The 18877-nt window shown below is 37.7% G+C and overlaps 2 protein-coding genes across 3 annotated transcripts in view; one reads left to right on the top strand and one right to left on the bottom strand.

The window, feature by feature from the left end:
- The window catches only part of ACAD11 (acyl-CoA dehydrogenase family member 11), a 30528-nt gene that overhangs the window by 3486 nt on the left and 8165 nt on the right, over positions 1-18877 (top strand). For both annotated transcript variants that reach the window (XM_027748554.2, XM_039381567.1), the window contains exons 4-13: positions 973-1134; positions 1592-1756; positions 3378-3525; positions 4095-4216; positions 4649-4755; positions 4896-5016; positions 6736-6813; positions 7209-7347; positions 7460-7567; positions 8749-8847. In XM_027748554.2, the coding sequence (XP_027604355.2) occupies positions 973-1134; positions 1592-1756; positions 3378-3525; positions 4095-4216; positions 4649-4755; positions 4896-5016; positions 6736-6813; positions 7209-7347; positions 7460-7567; positions 8749-8847 (1249 nt within the window). The remainder of the gene's footprint in view (positions 1-972; positions 1135-1591; positions 1757-3377; positions 3526-4094; positions 4217-4648; positions 4756-4895; positions 5017-6735; positions 6814-7208; positions 7348-7459; positions 7568-8748; positions 8848-18877) is intronic.
- ACKR4 (atypical chemokine receptor 4) lies at positions 10950-15776 on the bottom strand. The gene is given in 2 exon segments (XM_027748555.2): positions 10950-12820; positions 15649-15776. Coding segments are annotated over 2 exon segments (1161 nt in total). The 5' UTR covers positions 15729-15776; the 3' UTR covers positions 10950-11739.

The following is an 18877-nucleotide window of genomic DNA, read 5'->3' as shown; positions in this document are numbered from 1 at the left end:
TTGTGGGCCAGTTTCTGGAGATTAAGTTAACTTTCCTACAAAACCCATGAATCAAGAGTAATAAAATGTAAGAACTCTGAAAAATTTAAAACGGATTTCTTACATTAAAGATGGAGAATTTTTCTAGTTTTGGCTACAAGAAAGTGATTACTTAAGAAGAAACCTTGCTGCATTTCTAACTATGTAAATGTACAGTCTATCCATTCTAAGATGGACAACACTCACTGTTTTTAACAAATACATTGTATATTTAGAAAACAACCATATATTTATTCTGTTGAATAAACTATTGCACAGTACAGAACCTGATTTTGAGATTTGTTATGCAGAACCTTTTAGTAAAAAAAATTCTCTTGCTACTTTATCTGTGTGAATATATTGAAGCCATCATGCAAAACAGTGAAATTGAGGAGCTCAGAGGAGATAGGAATCTGTTTTTTCTCTTCCAATCTGTTACTGGAAGCGTCAAAATTAAAGGATAAAATGGAAAAACACACCCATCTTTTAGATATATTAAACTGCCTTTAAGGAGAACACAAGTGAATTCCTTTGGGTTGTTTGCCTCAGGATGTGCAACCTACCTGTTTCTCTTCTCTCCCTGTCTGTGCCCCCCCATCTCCCTCAGGTCTTCATTGATATTTTTTCTGCAAGTTAGTTGTTAGAGGCAATGCAGCAACATTATTTTTCCTGGTGCTTTCAAGCTTCATGATATCTGGACTGAGTGCTCTAATTCAGACTTTCATCTACTGAATATATCTGTTATTTTAATTGCCTTCCATATACTAATGATCTGAGATTACTGTGAATCCCTTCATTTGCCCTGAGCGAGGAATAAAATAAATGAGGAAGGAATTTTTGTTTGCATAGAGGTGTTGATTCACTACATTTGGTTTTGGTCATTAAATGTATAGCTTTACTTCTTTTCATCTGGTGTGTACATCCCACCAAATATCTGATTTATGGTGTTTTTAGGGTCGCATTTTCCGAGACATCTCATTGCCTGAAGCGGGCCCAGCAGAGCGTTCTGCTTTGTATGTTGCAATGATAGAAACTTTGGCCCTGTTGCACTCCTTTGATTTACAGTCATTGGGCCTCCAAGGATATGGTAGAGGACCAGGATACTGCAAAAGACAGGTAAAACTCTTCAAAAAATTCTCTTGTCTTGTCAGGTCTTTGAATATTTATTTGATTTGCAAGCTAAATTATTAGTTATTAAAAACTTGTAAAAGTAACCATCATATATTAGCTATTAAACACCTTCACCTAGTTCAATTATTTTGTGCACCGTGTAAGGCCACTGCTACATTCAGACTGATTCTATAGTGCTATGCTCAGGGAATGATACTAATTTGCTTTTGGAATAATATTAGATTTGGGCTGTGTAAATAGGATTGAAATAGAAATTAGAGGTAGTCCTCATTGCATCTTTTGATCTCATAGTTCACATTTGCAAATGCAGAGGTACTGGGTTTTACTGAATTCTGTAACATGATAATAGTGAAAAAACAGAAGCACATGCTTCAGAATTTTGTGCTCTTTAAAAACTTGGGAATCAGTTGGAAAATCTGTTGGAGTGTTTGTATTTCTTTAGGTGTCAACTTGGAAAAAACAGTATGATGCAGCTGCTCATACAGATATTCCTGCCATGAACAAACTGGCTGACTGGTTAGCCAACAACTTGCCACCTGATGATAATGAAGAAAGCCTGATTCATGGGGACATGAGGATAGATAACATCATCTTCCATCCAACAGAGGTATTTGAAACACTTCCATGTAATGGAACACTTCTGTGGATTATTTTAGTGCGTGATACGTCTTTGAAAACAATAGGAGAGAAATTAACTCTTCTCTATACTGTGTATGGTATTTAGGTACCTAATACAGTCCTGGTTTTCATTGCAGGAGCTAGACAGAATTGATAGAATCACAGAATGATTTGGGTTGGAAGAGACCTTAAAATCATCTAGTTTCATCACATTTCCCTAGACGAGGTTGCTCAGGGGCCCCATCTGACCTGACCTTGAAAGATACTCAATTTATTCATTAGTTCTAGTCCCTACTTCAAAGTCCAGGTACAAAACATTGTGTATGCATAAATCCTGTTGAATTCAGTGCAACTCAAGTCTCACTTCATTAAACTACATAAGCATTTGATCCAAAGCCCGTTTGACTGTGATATGGCTTCAGTTAACAATGGCTTTTGGAATAGGATCTGAATGCATGATACATGATACTAGTGGAAGCAAAGAAAAATCTTCTTAGTTATGGAGTACACATAGATCACAGAGACCCTGAAAGGGAAAAGAAAGAGATTTTTTTTCTGTTTTTGGAAATAAATACGTGTTAACTATCTATCGACATAGTTGCGTTTTCATTATTTTTTTCCATGCTATTTGCTGTGTTGTGACCAGAAGATATGCCTGGGATTTGTGACCAAGACTCTGCAATGCCTACTTCACAGCAAAGCAACAGGTCCCATTGTTGTGCATGGATTAGTTGATAGACACATTAGTTGTAGGCTTAAATGTACTGATTTGACCCCAAGATTTGACTGAGATTTGGCAGTCTCGGGAACTCTCCCGAGATGATGTTCCTGATGCAGTTGAAGGAATTGATCGAGCTGTACATAGGTAATTTCAAGTAATCTTTAGAAACTTCTCCTGTATAGGCAGGAGTGACCACGTAGGAAAGACTTTTGCACATAGTTCAAGTAGCCAGGGATCATGAGTAGGCTGGAGCAATCGTTCAGATTGACAGACAAGCCGGATTATAAGAATTTATCAGAATGACAGACTGGGGAGTCTCAGCACACCCAGCTGAAGACACCATTGCAAGGATGCTTGCAGCAGAAGCTTGTGTCACAGTCCGGGCAATGATTGACTTCCTGTTTAAGAAATTCAGTTCCCTATGTAAGTGTTAATCTATACATAATATTGTGATAAATTAGGGGGTTTGATGCATGGTCTGAGTTTCTGTGCTAAAGGACCATGCAACAAGACTGGTTGTCTTGTCAGTACTGTCTTGTCAGCAACTGTCAGTACTACTGTTCTTTAGGATATTTTAATTCAACCATATTTTGACTCGAAGAATTTACAAGTTTCTGACAGGAAGAACACTACTCAAAAATGTAGATTTAAATTGGATTTTCTGTGGAAAAATGCCTAGCTTTCTGCCCTTATGGGAATTTTAATTTTCTACAGATCCTTAGATAGGGCCAAAAGGAACTCTTTTTGTTGTAGACAGCTACAGTGCATGTTTTTAATTTTAAATATATAGTAATCAAATAAAACTCGTGGATATTAAGTGGGTGGTGCATCTGTGGATGGAGAGGATTTGTCTTCTAGCACTCACTCGAGGTTTTTATTTTTATTTAAGGCTCGTGTTTTGGCAGTGCTGGACTGGGAACTTTCTACTGCTGGTCATCCTTTAGCAGATTTAGCATATGCCACTCAATTCTACTTTTGGCCTACATCTATTAAGGCCTTAGGTCAAGGATCTGTCTTGGGTTTCAAAGGCACCATAGGTATGAAAATGTAATCTTTTTGTTGAAACAAATTCTAGGGTTGATTTTTATTTGAAATGTTACCCTTATAAACAGGAATTAAATGGTAAATCTACAAACATATAGTTTTGCACTTGAAAATAACTCTTCCATGTTTCCTTCATTGTCGGAAGCATGCTGATAGAGAGGTTTTAGGTAGTTCTGTTTTAACAAGCTATGTCTCAGCTACAATATGCTACTTTGGAAAAAGTTTAGTTTGAACCTTTCTTAGAGATAATGAAAGAGAACAGAAATTTAAATGTAAATATAACTTTTATTTAAAAAAAAAATCCTACCCCCTTGCTGAAATCAGTTTCCTGACTGGAGTGGAGGTGAAGGGTGGTAGGAATTGTCACAGTTACTTGAAATTCTGGCAAATCCTTTTTCCTTTTGTTTCCCATATCACAGTTACAGCATGAGAAATTATAAATCATGGTGTTTACTATGTAAATGAAATATCTCATAAAGATGAACAAGTGTTGAAGAATAAGCTGGAAAAAAAATCATAGAAAACGTTGAGTATTCTAAAAAATTGTTGTTTTTTTTTTTAGAAACTCCTTCATTTGAAGAACTGGTTTCCATTTACTGCCGCTGCCGGCGTATTAACACTACTTTATCCAACTTCAACTTTTTTCTTGCTTTGTCATATTTTAAAATGGCAGCAATAGCCCAGGTAATACACTCACATTTGCTGAAATATCACATATTTTTGTGTGGATATGGGTAGTTAATTTAGTCATAACTATCATATATCTATACTGTTGTCAGTTGGCTTGAGGGACAGGCTGGGTTTGCTTGCAGTATCATGTGCAGACATTTATCTTTTTTATTTTTTGTTTTCATCTACTATTTTTTGGGGTTTGCTTTTAGGTTGGTTTAGCTGGGGTATTTTTTTAACTCTTGTGCAGCAAGTGTCTCCATTATATCAGAGATGGACCAAAACCAATATTAGCATATCCCAGTAAAATTGTCCGGGTGGTAAGTTTTTCATTTTAAGAGTATGTGCATTTAAGTGTTACTTTCATAGTTGAAGAAATCACCGGTGTGTTAAAGAGACAATTTTAAATGCATAATTATACCATATATGCCTCTCTTTTGGTTTTAGGGTGTATATGCTAGATATCTCATTGGAAATGCTTCTGCAGAGAATAGTCATGAATTTGCTAAGATTGTGAAGCCTTTGGCAGAGAGAGGGTTAGAGCTCTCAAAAAGGTAAGAGTGATCTAAACTACTGGTCAACAGTAAGGCAAAGCTTTTGCAACATCTTCATTTATTTGAATGCCTGTGTAAGGCAGCTTATATTATTGTGAGGGAAAATCTTACTTGTTATTCCATTGAGTGTTCTTCCCTAGGTCATCTTTCAGCAGCACACAGCACATTTCTGGAGAGCTCTTCCATCAAAGTAGGAAAGGCCAAGAGGTTTTGCTGAAGGTCAAGCAGTTCATGAAGCAGCACATTTATCCAGCTGAGAAGGTAAAAGCTTTTAGTTAACCTATTTTTAAGGGAACATTTTCAGACTAGACTTTATAAAAATGTAAAACTATGTATAGAAGTCATATCTTCTTGTTTTGGGTTTTTTTCTGAAACAGCCTTATTTTCATGTAGTGATATTTATGGCATTGAGAAATATTAGCAGAAATCATTATTGTCTATTTTTTTTTCCAGGATTAAGATGTTGTATGCATTGTTAATGAAAGCTGAGTTACTTTTTAAACTTTTTGAAGTGTAAAAATTTCTCTTTTTAGTAAGAGTTACTTTCTAAAGGAATTTGCTAAAATACTTTAACAAAAACCTAGAACTCTTATGTAATAAATGGAAAGATGCTAATTTAAAAATGGAAATTGCTGGTTTAAACCATATGAAGCTGAGTGTATCTGTTTCTTGCTTTCTCTTTAAGCTGTGACTTTTCTGACAAAAAATGGGATCACGTAATGTAGCAATGTAGCCTCATTCCTGAATATATTTAATACCAGTGAAGATTTGAAATCAGATAATGAAATACCCACAGAAGTCAATAATCAGTGGAAGGGAAAATGAGACGAACCATTTTACTTCTTATCCTAGAGAGATTAGAAATTTTCCACGTAGAAAGTTGGTTCAGCTTTTAGCCTTATGGAAACACAGATGACTTCTGTTGCAGAACTGATTTCTTTGGCTTTCTGTTTTGGGCTTTTTTGTTGTTGTTTGGTTGGTTGGTTGGTTGGTTTTGGCAGTCAGGCAGAAATGCAGAGAACATATTAATCTAAAAGATTTATGAATGCATCTGCCTATCACAAGGAGGGGTTAAGGGCAGTAACTCTTGATATGCAAAGTTTTTTAGAAGTCTGTCTGTGACTGGTTTTGGATTGTAGTTTAGGACTGTCCAAGGAAGCCTTGCAATAATCAAAGTACTTGCTTTAAAAATAAATGGACCACAGTTTTTGCAGATGAGTAGTGTTGTGCTTGTAAGTTGTTTCTGATAACAAGAATTGTGCATCAGGACTTCTAAATTTTACTTGGGCATTTGTCTTATCGTGTCATTTTCAGAAGAGGGAACTACTTTTATTCATTCTTTAACTAGTTCTTGGTGAGGTTTGAAGTGCTGTACCTCACTAAAACATACTTGTGGAAATACTAGGATTACTGAATATATAGTTTTACTAATAATCACTGATGCTCAGAATGACTACTGACATAATCTGTTAAGGAATTATTTTGACAGGAAGAGAAAATGTATTCTTTGTGGGGTTTTTCTCTGTTAACAAAAGATTAACTGGCTTATATATTTGAATGTTGTGACAGGAAACCTGAATCTTTAGTGTCGTTATGTCAGGCGTTCATTTGTGCTTTTACTTTTGGTTTCATGCCTCTTCTGTGTACTGTTGGTAACAGGTACTTTTATCATCAGAAAATACTGACCTTCTAGCATCATCACCACATACTTTAAACGAACCCAAATAATTGTATGAAATAAGGTACTGATTGGGGTCATCTCTGTGATGCATTTCAAGTCTTGCAAAACGAATAGGTTGCAGTTCGGTTTTCAATTATATATTTAATTTTTTAATACAACTCACTATATAATGAAAACCTATGATGAATATTTCTTTAATTGGTTTCTTGGTGCACAGGACTGGAAAAGACATCATATTATTACTTCTGTGTTACATGTGTTCTTCATTTAAACAGTATCTTTTCAATTGTTTCTCTAAGGAAATAATAAAATACTATACTGAACGTGGAAATACTGAGGAAAAATGGAAGAAACCACCACTTCTTGAGAAACTGAAGGTATGGGACAGTAAATATTCTTAGCATTCTAGCAGTAAAAGAGCACAGATATAGAGCAGAAGAGTGTTTGGCATATCATGCTGGAGAAGTTACTCTGTATGGAAAGAAACAGTGTGAGGAATAGTGGAAGGAAAGGAAGAGAGAAGTGTGCAAAAGGTGAGAGAAATGAGAGAGGAGTAAAACAAAGTGAGTTCTGTGAGGGATGTGTCTGAATTTTCAATCAAAGATTGTACCTATTATTTCAAAATAGCTATTGAAAAAAGGCATGAGATGTATTAGACAGCAGGAAGGAAGGAAGTGTCTAGCAAGCCAGAATTTATTTTTCTGTTTTTTAAGATTTATTGGTATTTTTGGTATTATTATATGGTATTTTTCTCTGTTGATTCTTGCAACAGGAAATGGCAAAAGCAGAAGGTCTGTGGAACCTTTTTCTTCCAGATGTCAGTGGTCTCAGCCAGCTTGACTACGCCCTAATAGCTGAGGAGACGGGGAAATGCCTCATTGCTCCTGAGGTTTTTAACTGTCATGCACCAGGTTAGCAGCCCTGTCCCATAACTACAGCACTGAGAACATTTAAAAGTCAGTCATCTTGCACCTTAAGAGTTGTGTGTCTCAAGAAGTAAACATGACTTCTGATTTCTTACAGACACTGGAAACATGGAGGTCCTCCACATGTATGGGACTGAAGAGCAAAAGAAAGAGTGGCTGGAGCCTCTCCTGGAAGGGAAGATTAGTTCTTGCTTCTGCATGACGGGTAAATTTTTCTCCAGAAGAAAGTTAGAGACAATTGGCAAAAACTTTAAATGGTATATGCAAAAAGTAGAAAACGTCAAATTGTGTGTTAATGAATTAATATAAAAATTTCCATTGTATCTGTGAATGTGTTTGAATATAAAATCTGTGAGATGTGAATGCAGAGTGAAGCACCCTTGCTGCCCTTCCCCAGTAGTTACCATTTTTCATGGTTACAATACTATTTGCTTTCTATATATCTTCAGTTTATTTTTAGTACTGGTAAAATACATTTTATAGTACCAAACAGATTTACAATAGAGCTCGCCCTTTTTTATAATATGCTTTGGGGTTCTTTAGAAACATACAATTAGGTACAAATATGATTACTGTGATTAAGTTGTGTAGTTTTGCAGTACGTCATAGGTAGAGGTTTTAAGATAGAACCTGGAGGTAACTTGCTTTATGTCCATAGCTCAGCATTGTAATAATTTTTGGTCTTGAAAGCTTGTGGCATTCAACATCTTTGGAAAGTCTGGCTCTTGCTGTAGGAAGGTAGCTTTGGAACATCTGATGTCAAAATCTTGATCTTCCCATGTCAGAAGGAGTCAAGAGAACTCAGCCTGGTAGAGCTGAACCCTTATTTTGCAAATTCTGTTTCACTGTGTTCCCCAAGAGGAAAGAGATGCTTTTACTTTAAAGCAAAAGCATTTGCCTATTAAAAAAAAAGTAATGGTGAAAGGAGAGAGGAAGAATCTTTCCTGTTCCAAATAATCATTGATGACATTTTGCTGACAGCTTTGTATAGTCTATTTCACGTACTATCATAAAATTAGTTTCAATCTCTTCATTTTCACTTGAGAAGAGCCCAGGGGAAGAAAAAGTCTGAGGAGAGACATGACTGTTTTCTCTAAGTACACTGGAAGGATAAAAGATTTGAAAAGATCAGGAAAGGAAGAAGGCTGTTGATCGTAATGGATAATCTGAGCCCAAGAACAAGTCCATTTAAACTGGCTATGAATAACAGGTTGTTGGAAGATAGAAAGTCTTTCGACCACCAGCAGTGAGGTTCTGAAAACAACTTTTCTACTGGGAGCGAAACTGTGTTATTATTACAGTATATCTACAGCCCTGTATTTGTGGAGGTAGTACTACCTCTTCATTTAACCCAGTGGTTTGGTTTTGTTTTTACCTTTAACACAGAACCTGATGTGGCTTCAAGTGATGCCACCAATATGCAATGCAGCATTGAGCGAGATGGAAACAGTTATGTGATCAATGGCAAGAAGTGGTGGAGCAGTGGTAAGTGTGGAAACCCTAAATAAGAATGGCTAAGCCTAAATTTTTTTCCAACAACTCTTAAAACAAAAATATTTATGCTTCATTTCTGAGATGGAAATTTGTCTTTTCTTGAGTAAAGGCAATAGAATTTAAAACAACAGAAAGAGCTGAATTGAGCTTTTGTTCTATGAATCAAAGTCCAAGACTCAAATTCAATTTGAAGGCTTGGATGCTTTTTGGAACCTCTGAATTTTGTTCACAGAATGTATGCCACTATTGTTCTCTATGGTTACCTCTTTCTGTCAGGTAACTCACACATTTATGTTCATACCCTTTAAACTTTGTTTTTATGAAGCTGTCTTCAGCAGTTTGGGTGTGAGGTTTGAGTATACTGTGTAGTTACAGTAAAATGTGGCTGTTTTTTAAAGTAGCCTGTGATGCTCTTGGGCTGAGTATTTCAGGACATTTGCTTTTATGATAATTTCCGGTAAAATCAGTGGATTGTACTATAAGTGGTAAATGTCCCTGATATTGTAGTACTGTTACATTTTTGCCAAAACATGTGTGACAGCAACTTGAAAGTCATCGTTCTGTGGGAGTTTGGAAGCCAAGTAAATAAACCGAGTTGTTAAACTTGAATGTTTCATTCACGTACAGGAATGTGTCAGCTACCTACTGATACATGCTTGTGCAATACCGAGACTCACCAGAAGATAGATCTCTCTCTCCTTTCTTCTCCTGTAAAACAGGAGGCACGGTATCTTGTCCCCTGACCCAAGAGTGTCAGTTAACTGCTGGCTGCTACCTTTGCTTTGGGTCAGTGTTTCCCAGCTGTGCACTGCAGTCCCTGAGGAAGTAATGGGAAAGTTTGTAGGAGGTCATGCGTGCAAAATAATACTCATAAAATTAGTTATGTGAATTATAAAAGGGAGAGTTAACATAAAGTAAGCATGATTTGGTTTGTTTTAATTCTGATAAAAACAATTAGGACAGTCAGATTTGCATAAAGATAGAGGCATAAAAGGCTCTGCAATTTCAAGAAGTTTGAGAAACAATGTTCATTTGACTTTGTCTTAGTCAGAGTCTCCCTTTCTGCCTGGTTGGGATTTTTTTGTTTGTTTTGGAGATTTTTGTTTCATTTGTTTGGGTTCTTTTGTTTTTGGTTGTTTGGTTTTTTTTTTCCTTTTTACTCTGAGCGGGACATTAGGACATTGGATGTTTGGAAATTCCAGAAGCCTGACAGCCTGGTCAGAACGTCACTCTGTGAGCAGCCGCTCTGTATTTGTGAAGACAAGCCGTGAATCACACATGCAAGGAGACAGTTACTTTGTGGAAGAACTGGAGTTTCTTTCCATACTCTGCATGGGTGTTCTGCTTGTGTACAGTAAATCCAGTATGGCTTAAATATGTCAGATTTATGGTGTATTTGTAGACCTTCTGTCAAGCACTTCTGACTTACCCGTTCACGCCCTAGTATTTCTCAAAACGATGGGCAGAAATTCTGCGAGCTTTTGTCATCCAAACAGGGAGAAGCAGCTCATGTCTTGTTTGTGCTCCTGTTGTCTGTCGTTTAGGAGCTTTTTCTTCCAGTCCATAGTTGTGTAACTTGGAACAGTGTCTAAAAATGATTCTTGTTGGCTTTCATAAGGCGTAGATCAGGCATTTTGTGAGAGCCCACGGGACGTTTGAAGACAAGGCCAATTTGCTGTAACACCCCATTTTCATTTTGAAAGCTAAGCTAATATGTCAGCATATTTGAAATGCTTCCAGTGACTCACAGAAAACTGCTGTTTTCCTGGAATTCCTGCCAACGCTGTGGCAGGAGACAGCTTTGGTACCTCTCTGTGTAAAAACTGTAAATCCATGAGCTCAGTATAGAGACAGAGCCTCTCTGATTTGTCAAGCAAGGCCTCTACACTTTGCTGGTTGGTAAATGCCTATGATGATGAGAGATGTCAGTACCTACTAAAACAAAACAAACCAAACATAAAGTATGAATAAACAAAAGCAAGTGCATTTTTTTGTTCTTTGACTTTATTGAATCTCCATATATTTTAGCAGATACAGTTATTGCAGTGCTTGATGAATTTTAAAAATTCTGAATAGAAATTCCAAGCCCTGTATCTGGAGATTAACTTAACTTTGTCTTACATTTACAGAGATCTAGAACCTGCCTCCCATAGAGGACTGGCATTGTTGAAGTTTAGGGTAAGCAGAAAAGGAGAGGTGAAAGGTCTCCGTAGTTATGGAGAAGGACTTGCTGCTTTTTCCAGAGGCTGTTGTTGTTGCTATACATATGTGGAAACACATATAGAATGGCTTTTTCTCCCCCTCTGTCCCTCTCAACTCTCAGCCACAAACTTACATATCATTTCAAGCTGCAAGGAATGATATGCAATGATAGCTGAGTTGAAAAATGGAACTCAGTTATTAGGCAGATGTTCTAAAGTTTTACAAAATAGTTGGAGAAACACAAGAGTATTAACTTTTGGTACAAAAGTTCCTGTACTGCTGTTTCATTGATGATAGTTTCTTTCTCTGTTTTAATTAGATGTTTAGACTTGTACAGATTGTTCATTACACAGCTATTTAATTGCCTAGTACACGTTAAAATTTCAGTCTTGGCTTTTTTAGGTGTTTGGGTTGTGCTGTAGTGGGGTTTGTTTGAGTTTTTGTTGTTGTGTAGTAAATATCTCTATTGTTTCTCAAAATTTCAGTGTCTAGTTCTTGCATGATGCTTCATTCTGATAAACATGTTCCACTTTGAACTGCTCTGTAGTGTATTGGCTAGTGTACAGGTTCAAAAATTCATCTGAAAGTTAACCTGCAGAGAAACAGCTGCTGAAACAATACCCCCCTAGAATTAGTGAACAATTCCCTTGGTTATATAAGATGATGAAAGTAATGGAGAGTCTATATAGTGAAACTAATTGTTTCTTCTGTCTGATCGTCGTAATTCATAGAAATTTCTTCAGGTCTTCCATTCTGCTGTTGTCTTCTCCAGTACCCATAATTTTTTGCAATTTTCATAATATGCATTTTGAAAGAAGCACCCAGAAAGGCATAGAGAATAGGGTTCAGGCAGGTGTGAAACAAAGCTATGCTCTTGGTGACCTGGAGTGCAACATCTATGGTTTTACTTGCATCGCAGTCAGTGATCAACATATAGATGATATCTATGGCTCGCCAGAACTTCACAATGTTGTAAGGTAGCTGAGTGATTATGAAAGTAGCCACTACTGCCAGCAGAACCATGAAAGGTCTAGACTTTTTAACATTTGCAGATCTAAAGATTGCCCGAGCAGTAGCAGAATAGCAGATCAGCATTACTAGGAAAGGAAGCAGAAATTCTAGGATAATTTCCAGGATTTGAATGGTTGATTTTAAGAGTGTTTCCATGTTCATTGGAAATACAGGAAGGCATTCATTCCTGTCATTGTGTTTTTTGACTTGATTAAATACTAGTTCAGGGATACTGAGGAAAATGGCAGACAGCCAGACACAGATGCAGGTAACACTGCAGTGTTTACCAATTCTTCTATGGCCCCGGGATTCAGAAGTGGCCCTATATCTATCAACACTGATGCAGGCCAGGAACAGCATGCTGGAGCTGAAATTCATGGTGTACAGAGAAGAAGTGAGCTTGCACAGTGAGTTTCCAAGTTCCCATCCCTGCACTGCATTTGCAGCCCAAAAAGGGAGTGTGAAGAGCAGGAGCAAATCGGCAATGGCGAGATGCATGATGTACACATCTGTCTTAGTCTTCGATTTCTTGCAATAGGCGTAAATTGCAACCACTAATGAATTTCCAGCGACTCCCACGGTGAAAGCCAGTGCATAGAACGCAGGAAGGAATAGTTTGGTGAAATTTCTCACATCGCTTTTTTCACAGAGAAGTTCATATGAAGTGTAATCTATAACATGGTTGAGATCATCCTCCTCGTCCCCAGTCCAGTAATCAGTTGAGTTATTCATATCTCAGCCTGTGGCAAAGCTACAAGACACAAAAAAAGGGGAAGAAGGGGATACCAAAGGGGATACTGAGTTTAAGCTGTAAAATTCCTGTTGCAAATAAACCCCTCCTTAAGGGTTGCTTATACGTCTCAAATTTAAAGAATTTGGATATTGAGAATACATTTGTGAATAATCAAAGTAGAGCTAAATGGTAATGGAGGCATAACAGACCGTCTCAAATTCTCACATGGAATAGAGTAACTGACAACATCTATGTGTGCAATACAATGTTAAATGGATTCAACAGAAATGCTTTCATTAACGTTGGCATTTGAGATTGCAAGATGCTTGGAGTGCCCCTCACTGATTTCCACATTTCAGTCAAGGAGCCATCATTGCTTTAGCTGCTCTGTCTCAGTTATGTTTGACAGCGTTCCATTGCAACATAACTTTGTCTGTACCTTTATAGGGTTGGAATTACACTTTTCTCTCTACAGCCTCTGCAAAGCAAGGAGTACCAGTTGAAGGCTGTGAATGCTGTTACAATCGAATGCATAACAGGAGCAGATTAAAATTGAGAGACAAACAGTAGTATTTAGTGCCTGCTGTCATAAATTCTGACACATTTCAGATAAGAGGATAATATAAGGAGAGTGTTTCTGTTTCTCAGGCACACTGCATAAAGTACAGCAGTGGAGTCTGTTGCTGAACCAGCAGTAGGACAAACTTAGTTTAGTCTCTATCCCCCAAAGCCAGCTTTGCCCACATGGAATTTCTTACAGAAAGCAGATAGCTGCGGGTACACAGCTGGAGGCTTCTCAAGATGTTATGAGAGAAAGGAATTTTATCGCATACAAACTGCCCACAAGTACCCAAACAGCTCAGAAGCTCTGCTGTTTTTTCCAGTACAATCTCATGACAAATTTACTCCGTAAACACTAAGGCTGTGTTTTCACTGCCAGCTTAGGGCTGAAGTTCCTGTCTTCAGATTGTATCTTAAGCAAGTTGTGTCCTACAGTATTCTCTTCTTTTCTTATAATTGTGTTCATTGACTAATGTGCTGAAATTCTTTCTATTGTAAACTACAGTCCTGCAGTGCCCTGTTTTCTTGAAATAAATGGGATTAAGGTTTCTTAACTGCAGTAGCAAAAACTACCTGAGAACGAAAAACATTTGCCCCCTTTCTCATCATCTGCAGTGTTTCAGAATATGAGGTCAGTGTTGCTGAGAGCAGATTGTTATCTGATTTTCTGCCCCAGAGCTACAATTCAGCTTTTTCAAGCTTGCAAAAAACCCCAAATATAATTTCTGGTTTTTAGACAATGGTTGAAATGAAAGGTTGCCAAATCTTTATTATAAACAGTATCTCTTTAAATTTTTTTAATGTGTTTTGTCTACCAGGAAAAAATAAGTTACTGATTGATCTCATAATAAGGGACGCAGACCAACTAAATAGAGAGAAATTAATAATTTCTGTGTTTGTTTGGGTTTTTTTCAGTGATTCTGATAGCCAAATATTTAGGAAGTGTATTAGTTTGAAATTAACTGTTTGATTTGGCTTCATCCTTAGTGACTTTGTTGGATTATTCTGTTAACATTTCAAAACGTTCCCCATTAAACTTTAAACAGTGATCACTCTTATTTTAAGTCTTGTAATCTGCCATTTACTGTTGCCTAAATGAGATATGCAGAATGGAAAAGTACAATCATTCTATTTAGTACTTTGGCAAGGGATGTTCTATGCCTAACAAGCTCTGTTAGCAGGATTCTCCAGCAGCAGTAATCTTTTGCAGCTTTATGGTACTTTGAGGAGGGATTTAGTTATCAGCAGCAAGTGAATCTTTTTTAGTAGAAGAAAAACTGCTGCAAAGAGGGTTTAATCCACTTAGCTGAGATTTGAAGAAAATTAGAAGTTAGACTGAAAAGATTTAGTTGTGGTCTTAAAGCACTTAATTACAGAATCCAGCTGGGAATGCTTAATCAAATTGGATCACTAGTGAATTTGCTTGAAAGCAAAGCCGTAAACATTTCAGCGCAAACTGCAAGAAGTCTCTATGACAAAGCACTTTGGCTGTCACTCTGTGCTTCGCTGCCTGATGGGCTTTTGCCTGACCTGAGCTTTTGACAGAAACAAAGTTACCTAAAATGCAGCAGTTAATATTTGTCCCTTAAAAACACATTTCTGTTTTGGCTAACATACCTATTCGTATTTGTGATTCCTGTTGCTGTTGTTTCTCAGGCACACGTATATGTGCCCGCCACAAAAAGCAGATTAGCCCCTTCTGAGTTGGGTGTTGAACACCTGGTGGAACAAGTTTAGTTTAGTCTCCATCCCACACAGAGAGCCATGCCCACGTGGAATCTCTTACAGAAGCAGATTGCTACGGGTACACTGCATCTTGCAGCTGGAGGTTTCTCAGGATGTTATGACGGAAAGGAATCTTATCATGTACAAACTGCCCACAAGAACCCAAATAGCTCAGAAGCTCTGCTGAGTTTTCAAATACTGTTTTCTAGGAGGTATATTCATAGATATATTAACTCTGCAACTGCATGTTTTCTTGCAGAATTATTCCAGCCTTCCAGTCAAATACAAATTCAGTGTGTTTAAACTTGACATGGGATTGTATGAGTGCATGTTGAATGAAGTTAATATCCCCAGTTTAAACAGAAAGATTTTTTTTCTCTAATGACTTAAGCAAAATTCTGTCCTTACTCAACAAATCTAATTTTGATACTGGAAATGAGCGTGTGCCCTAGTGAAATGATGTCTCTCTGTAAAGCCAACTTAACTAAGAGTAAATGTATGTAAATAAGCTAAGTATATCACACAATATACAGAGCAGTAAATATTAAAACAAAACTAACCTTATTTTGTCAGCAGATGAGTAGCAGGTACTGCAATTGAGATGTGCTTCAGTGGAGTGGTCTGAATTGGTCTGACACATTGCATTTTGTCTTCAAGCACCACACCCTCATCTGGAAGTCAGTTGCACTTTCATTATGACTTGCCAGTTAAAAAAAAAACAATTTAAAAAATTATGCTTTCCTGGAAACTCTTCTCGTGTTGAACACGTACACTTCCTACGTTCCTCCCTCTTCCAACTGAATGTGAGTGTTCTTTGGAAGGTCAGGACTCTCTTACTATTTCACTGTGCTGTTGGTTGTTTTATTCTGCAAGTCCAAAGTTTTTTTTTACATCATCAAAAGGCTTTTAGCAAACCACACATTTAAAAGGTAAAAAGGAGAGAAAGAGTGTGGTAGGTCCATCTGGAGCTGAGTTACTGCCCCAGAGTCCATAGGGAGTCACTGTTTTCCTTCCTCGGGGCACTACTTTGCTTTTGATGGCTGCCTACGTAAGGTTTTAAAGGATCCTTGTATCCACTCCTTTAAGTAACTTTTTAGGGGGTACAATAAAAAAATGAGTTTGGTTTTTCTGAGAAGGGGGAGGTGGTTCCTTCAGTATGTGAAACCAGAAAGATGGTAAGAAAAATATGTGAAGGCAAGTTGTAAATTGTCAACCAGACTATAAAGCAGATAATCCTGCATCCTGTGGGAGAGTTCAGGGACTTAATGTTGCCAGTCAGACCTGGAATCAAATTAGTTTGGTAACATTTCTACAGAAACTGCAAGCCAGACAGATACTGTAGAAGAAAACTAGAAAGATGCTATTACATCCGTGAGGTTTCTTCCACTTGCAGTGTGCTGTCTACATTATAGAGAGTCAAAACTTTTATAGGAAAGGGTAGATGGAGACAACCTGCACTTTACATGCAGATATTACTATTTCTACACTGAGGTGTGGACTTACCTCTGCTAAGAATTCCTAAAATGATTGATTTTGCTTAAATTTACACAGTCTCTACAGTTTCAAATTGTTGTCTTGTGCAAGAGTACCTTGTGCAGAGTGTCAGGAACCTTCTGTGATCTGTTTGGTTAGAGAATGGTGCTGATAACACTGAGGCTGTGGGTTTGATCCCCACACGGGCCATTCACTTAAGAGCTGGCCTGGATGATCCTTGTGTGTCCCTTCCAACTAAGAATATTCTGTGAAGTCTGTGAAATCCAGCTTTGTTTGAGTTATCCTGTAGCAGTCTAGTGAGTTTCAGTAAATGCAGTATTGAAGCCAAACAACAGAGAGAGATGTTGAGCAGAGCAGAGGTCAGATTTTGGTTTTTCTGGCACTCTGATGCACCTGCCACAGCTGGGTTAGCCATCTGTGTGTGCTTCAGTTATTTTGAAATATGTGAAAGGAAAGGTTCTTATAAATGGTCAGTTAAGAATGTAATGGGCGGATGTTTTCCAAATACTTCATTTTCATTCAGAACGAGAAGGTAAAATGGGTTGGGAGAAGAATTGGAGTCTGGAGAAAGAGTACCACAATATTTGTGCATATTTCTGCAATTTTTTCATCTTGATTTATCACAGTACTTCAGTGTTATTCTTCACAGGGGCAGATAAGACATTTGGGTTGCTTCCAGCTTATGTCCTTGCAAGTCATGTCATGGCTTAGAGCCCTGAGCTATATCTCTTTAAAATAAATGAACCTCTCAGTTCTAAATAGGCTTGGTCTCAATATGGTCCCCAACAAGGTAGAATAATCATTCTAGAACTGAGAATGCTCCCAGGGAATTGTGTATTGCCTGCAGAAGTCCCCAAGAGGTTCTTTGTGCAGACTGTAGGAAGGCAGCTTGTGTAATTCCTGCACTGTATATTCCAGTGCCTAAGCTCCTTGTAACTTTGAAGAGTGCAGGGAGAACAGAACCTTCTAGTCAGAGTACAGAAATAATACTGTCATGTGTGTGTTTCAGGAGGACTCTGTGGGCTCAAAAATAACAAAAAATTTTTAATAAGTAAGAGTGAATGATCTTATTTAACTAAAAGCACTTGTGACTGTGGAAAAGTGGCATGAAGTGGCATGAAGGTTGAGGGGAAAAAATGTTCCTAAGCTCAGCAGCTGCTCTCACTGGCACCATCTGAGCCTGTGAGCTCCAGCTGGGAATGACCAGCAGCCACATGCAGTGGCAGGACTTGCATAGCCCTTGCAGCTGCAGAACCCCAACATTGCCTCTGTCTTTACTGTTTGATTGCAGCTACATTATAATATTTACCATACATGAGTCAGATGCCTGCAGGGTTATCTGGAGAAGATGAGATAAAACTGTAGAATAGTGAATAGGAATTACTGCAGGCTCTTGGGAAGGTTGTGTGGGGTGTCCCTTTTCTTCATTAGGAGATCCCCACATCTTGATCAGTACCACAGTGCCATCCACCCTACTTGGTCCAGTTTCTTCTTGTAGGAGGGTGCAGAATGTGTTTATCAGTACCCGTCTAGGAATCTGACAAGTGTGTAATGTCATCACAGCCCCCTTATCTTTAGCAGAGAGAAGTAACCCACTGAGCTGACAATGCAGCAGCCAACATGGCAAGAATCATAGGTATTATGGGCATTCAGGTAGTAGTTTATCCTGCCTGAGTCATCTTAGACTCAAAAAAATTGAAGACCGAATGCTGAAAAATAGGTAACTAGATTACAAGAATTAAAGTGCTAGTGGCTTCTGAAAGCAGGCTATATGGCAGCTTCTTCTGTGTCTGTGCCACATTTAGTACCCTTTCTACCAGAAATATAAATTGATTGTGTGAAGATCAGTAATCTTAAGCATGTTATGCTCCAGATAACAAAGACTAGGCTTCTAGTGGGATTGTGGCCAACCCTCTAAGCACATTTTAAAATACCGTTATCTTTGCCTATCTGAGTGCCACGAAGAGTTAGAAAGTATAACAAGTTAGTTAAACTTAAGATGTTTCCCAGTGTAGCAGCATTGTTGTTTAAAAGTTTTGTACAGATTGTAGAGTCATATATGGAAAACTTTACTGAAAAGCTTATCAATATGAAAATATGGTTAAAACTGACCTTCTAAAATATCTATTTGTTCAATTGTGAGTTTCTTGCAAAATTACTTCTAACTCCTACCACATAACAGGCTTCTGTGACTCTTCCCCTCATCCTTCAGCAGCTTCTTTGAATTCTGTAAGTAATGTAAAAATGCCATTTATAAATGAGAGATTTATTCCATCCAGGCTGTCAGCATTCCTT

This window comes from Pipra filicauda, unplaced genomic scaffold, assembly GCF_003945595.2.
Source record: "Pipra filicauda isolate LSUMZ 115617 unplaced genomic scaffold, ASM394559v2 scaffold231_size1239837_pilon, whole genome shotgun sequence".
Taxonomy (NCBI): Eukaryota; Metazoa; Chordata; class Aves; order Passeriformes; family Pipridae; genus Pipra; species Pipra filicauda.
This window is presented reverse-complemented; position numbering and strand designations above follow the sequence as displayed.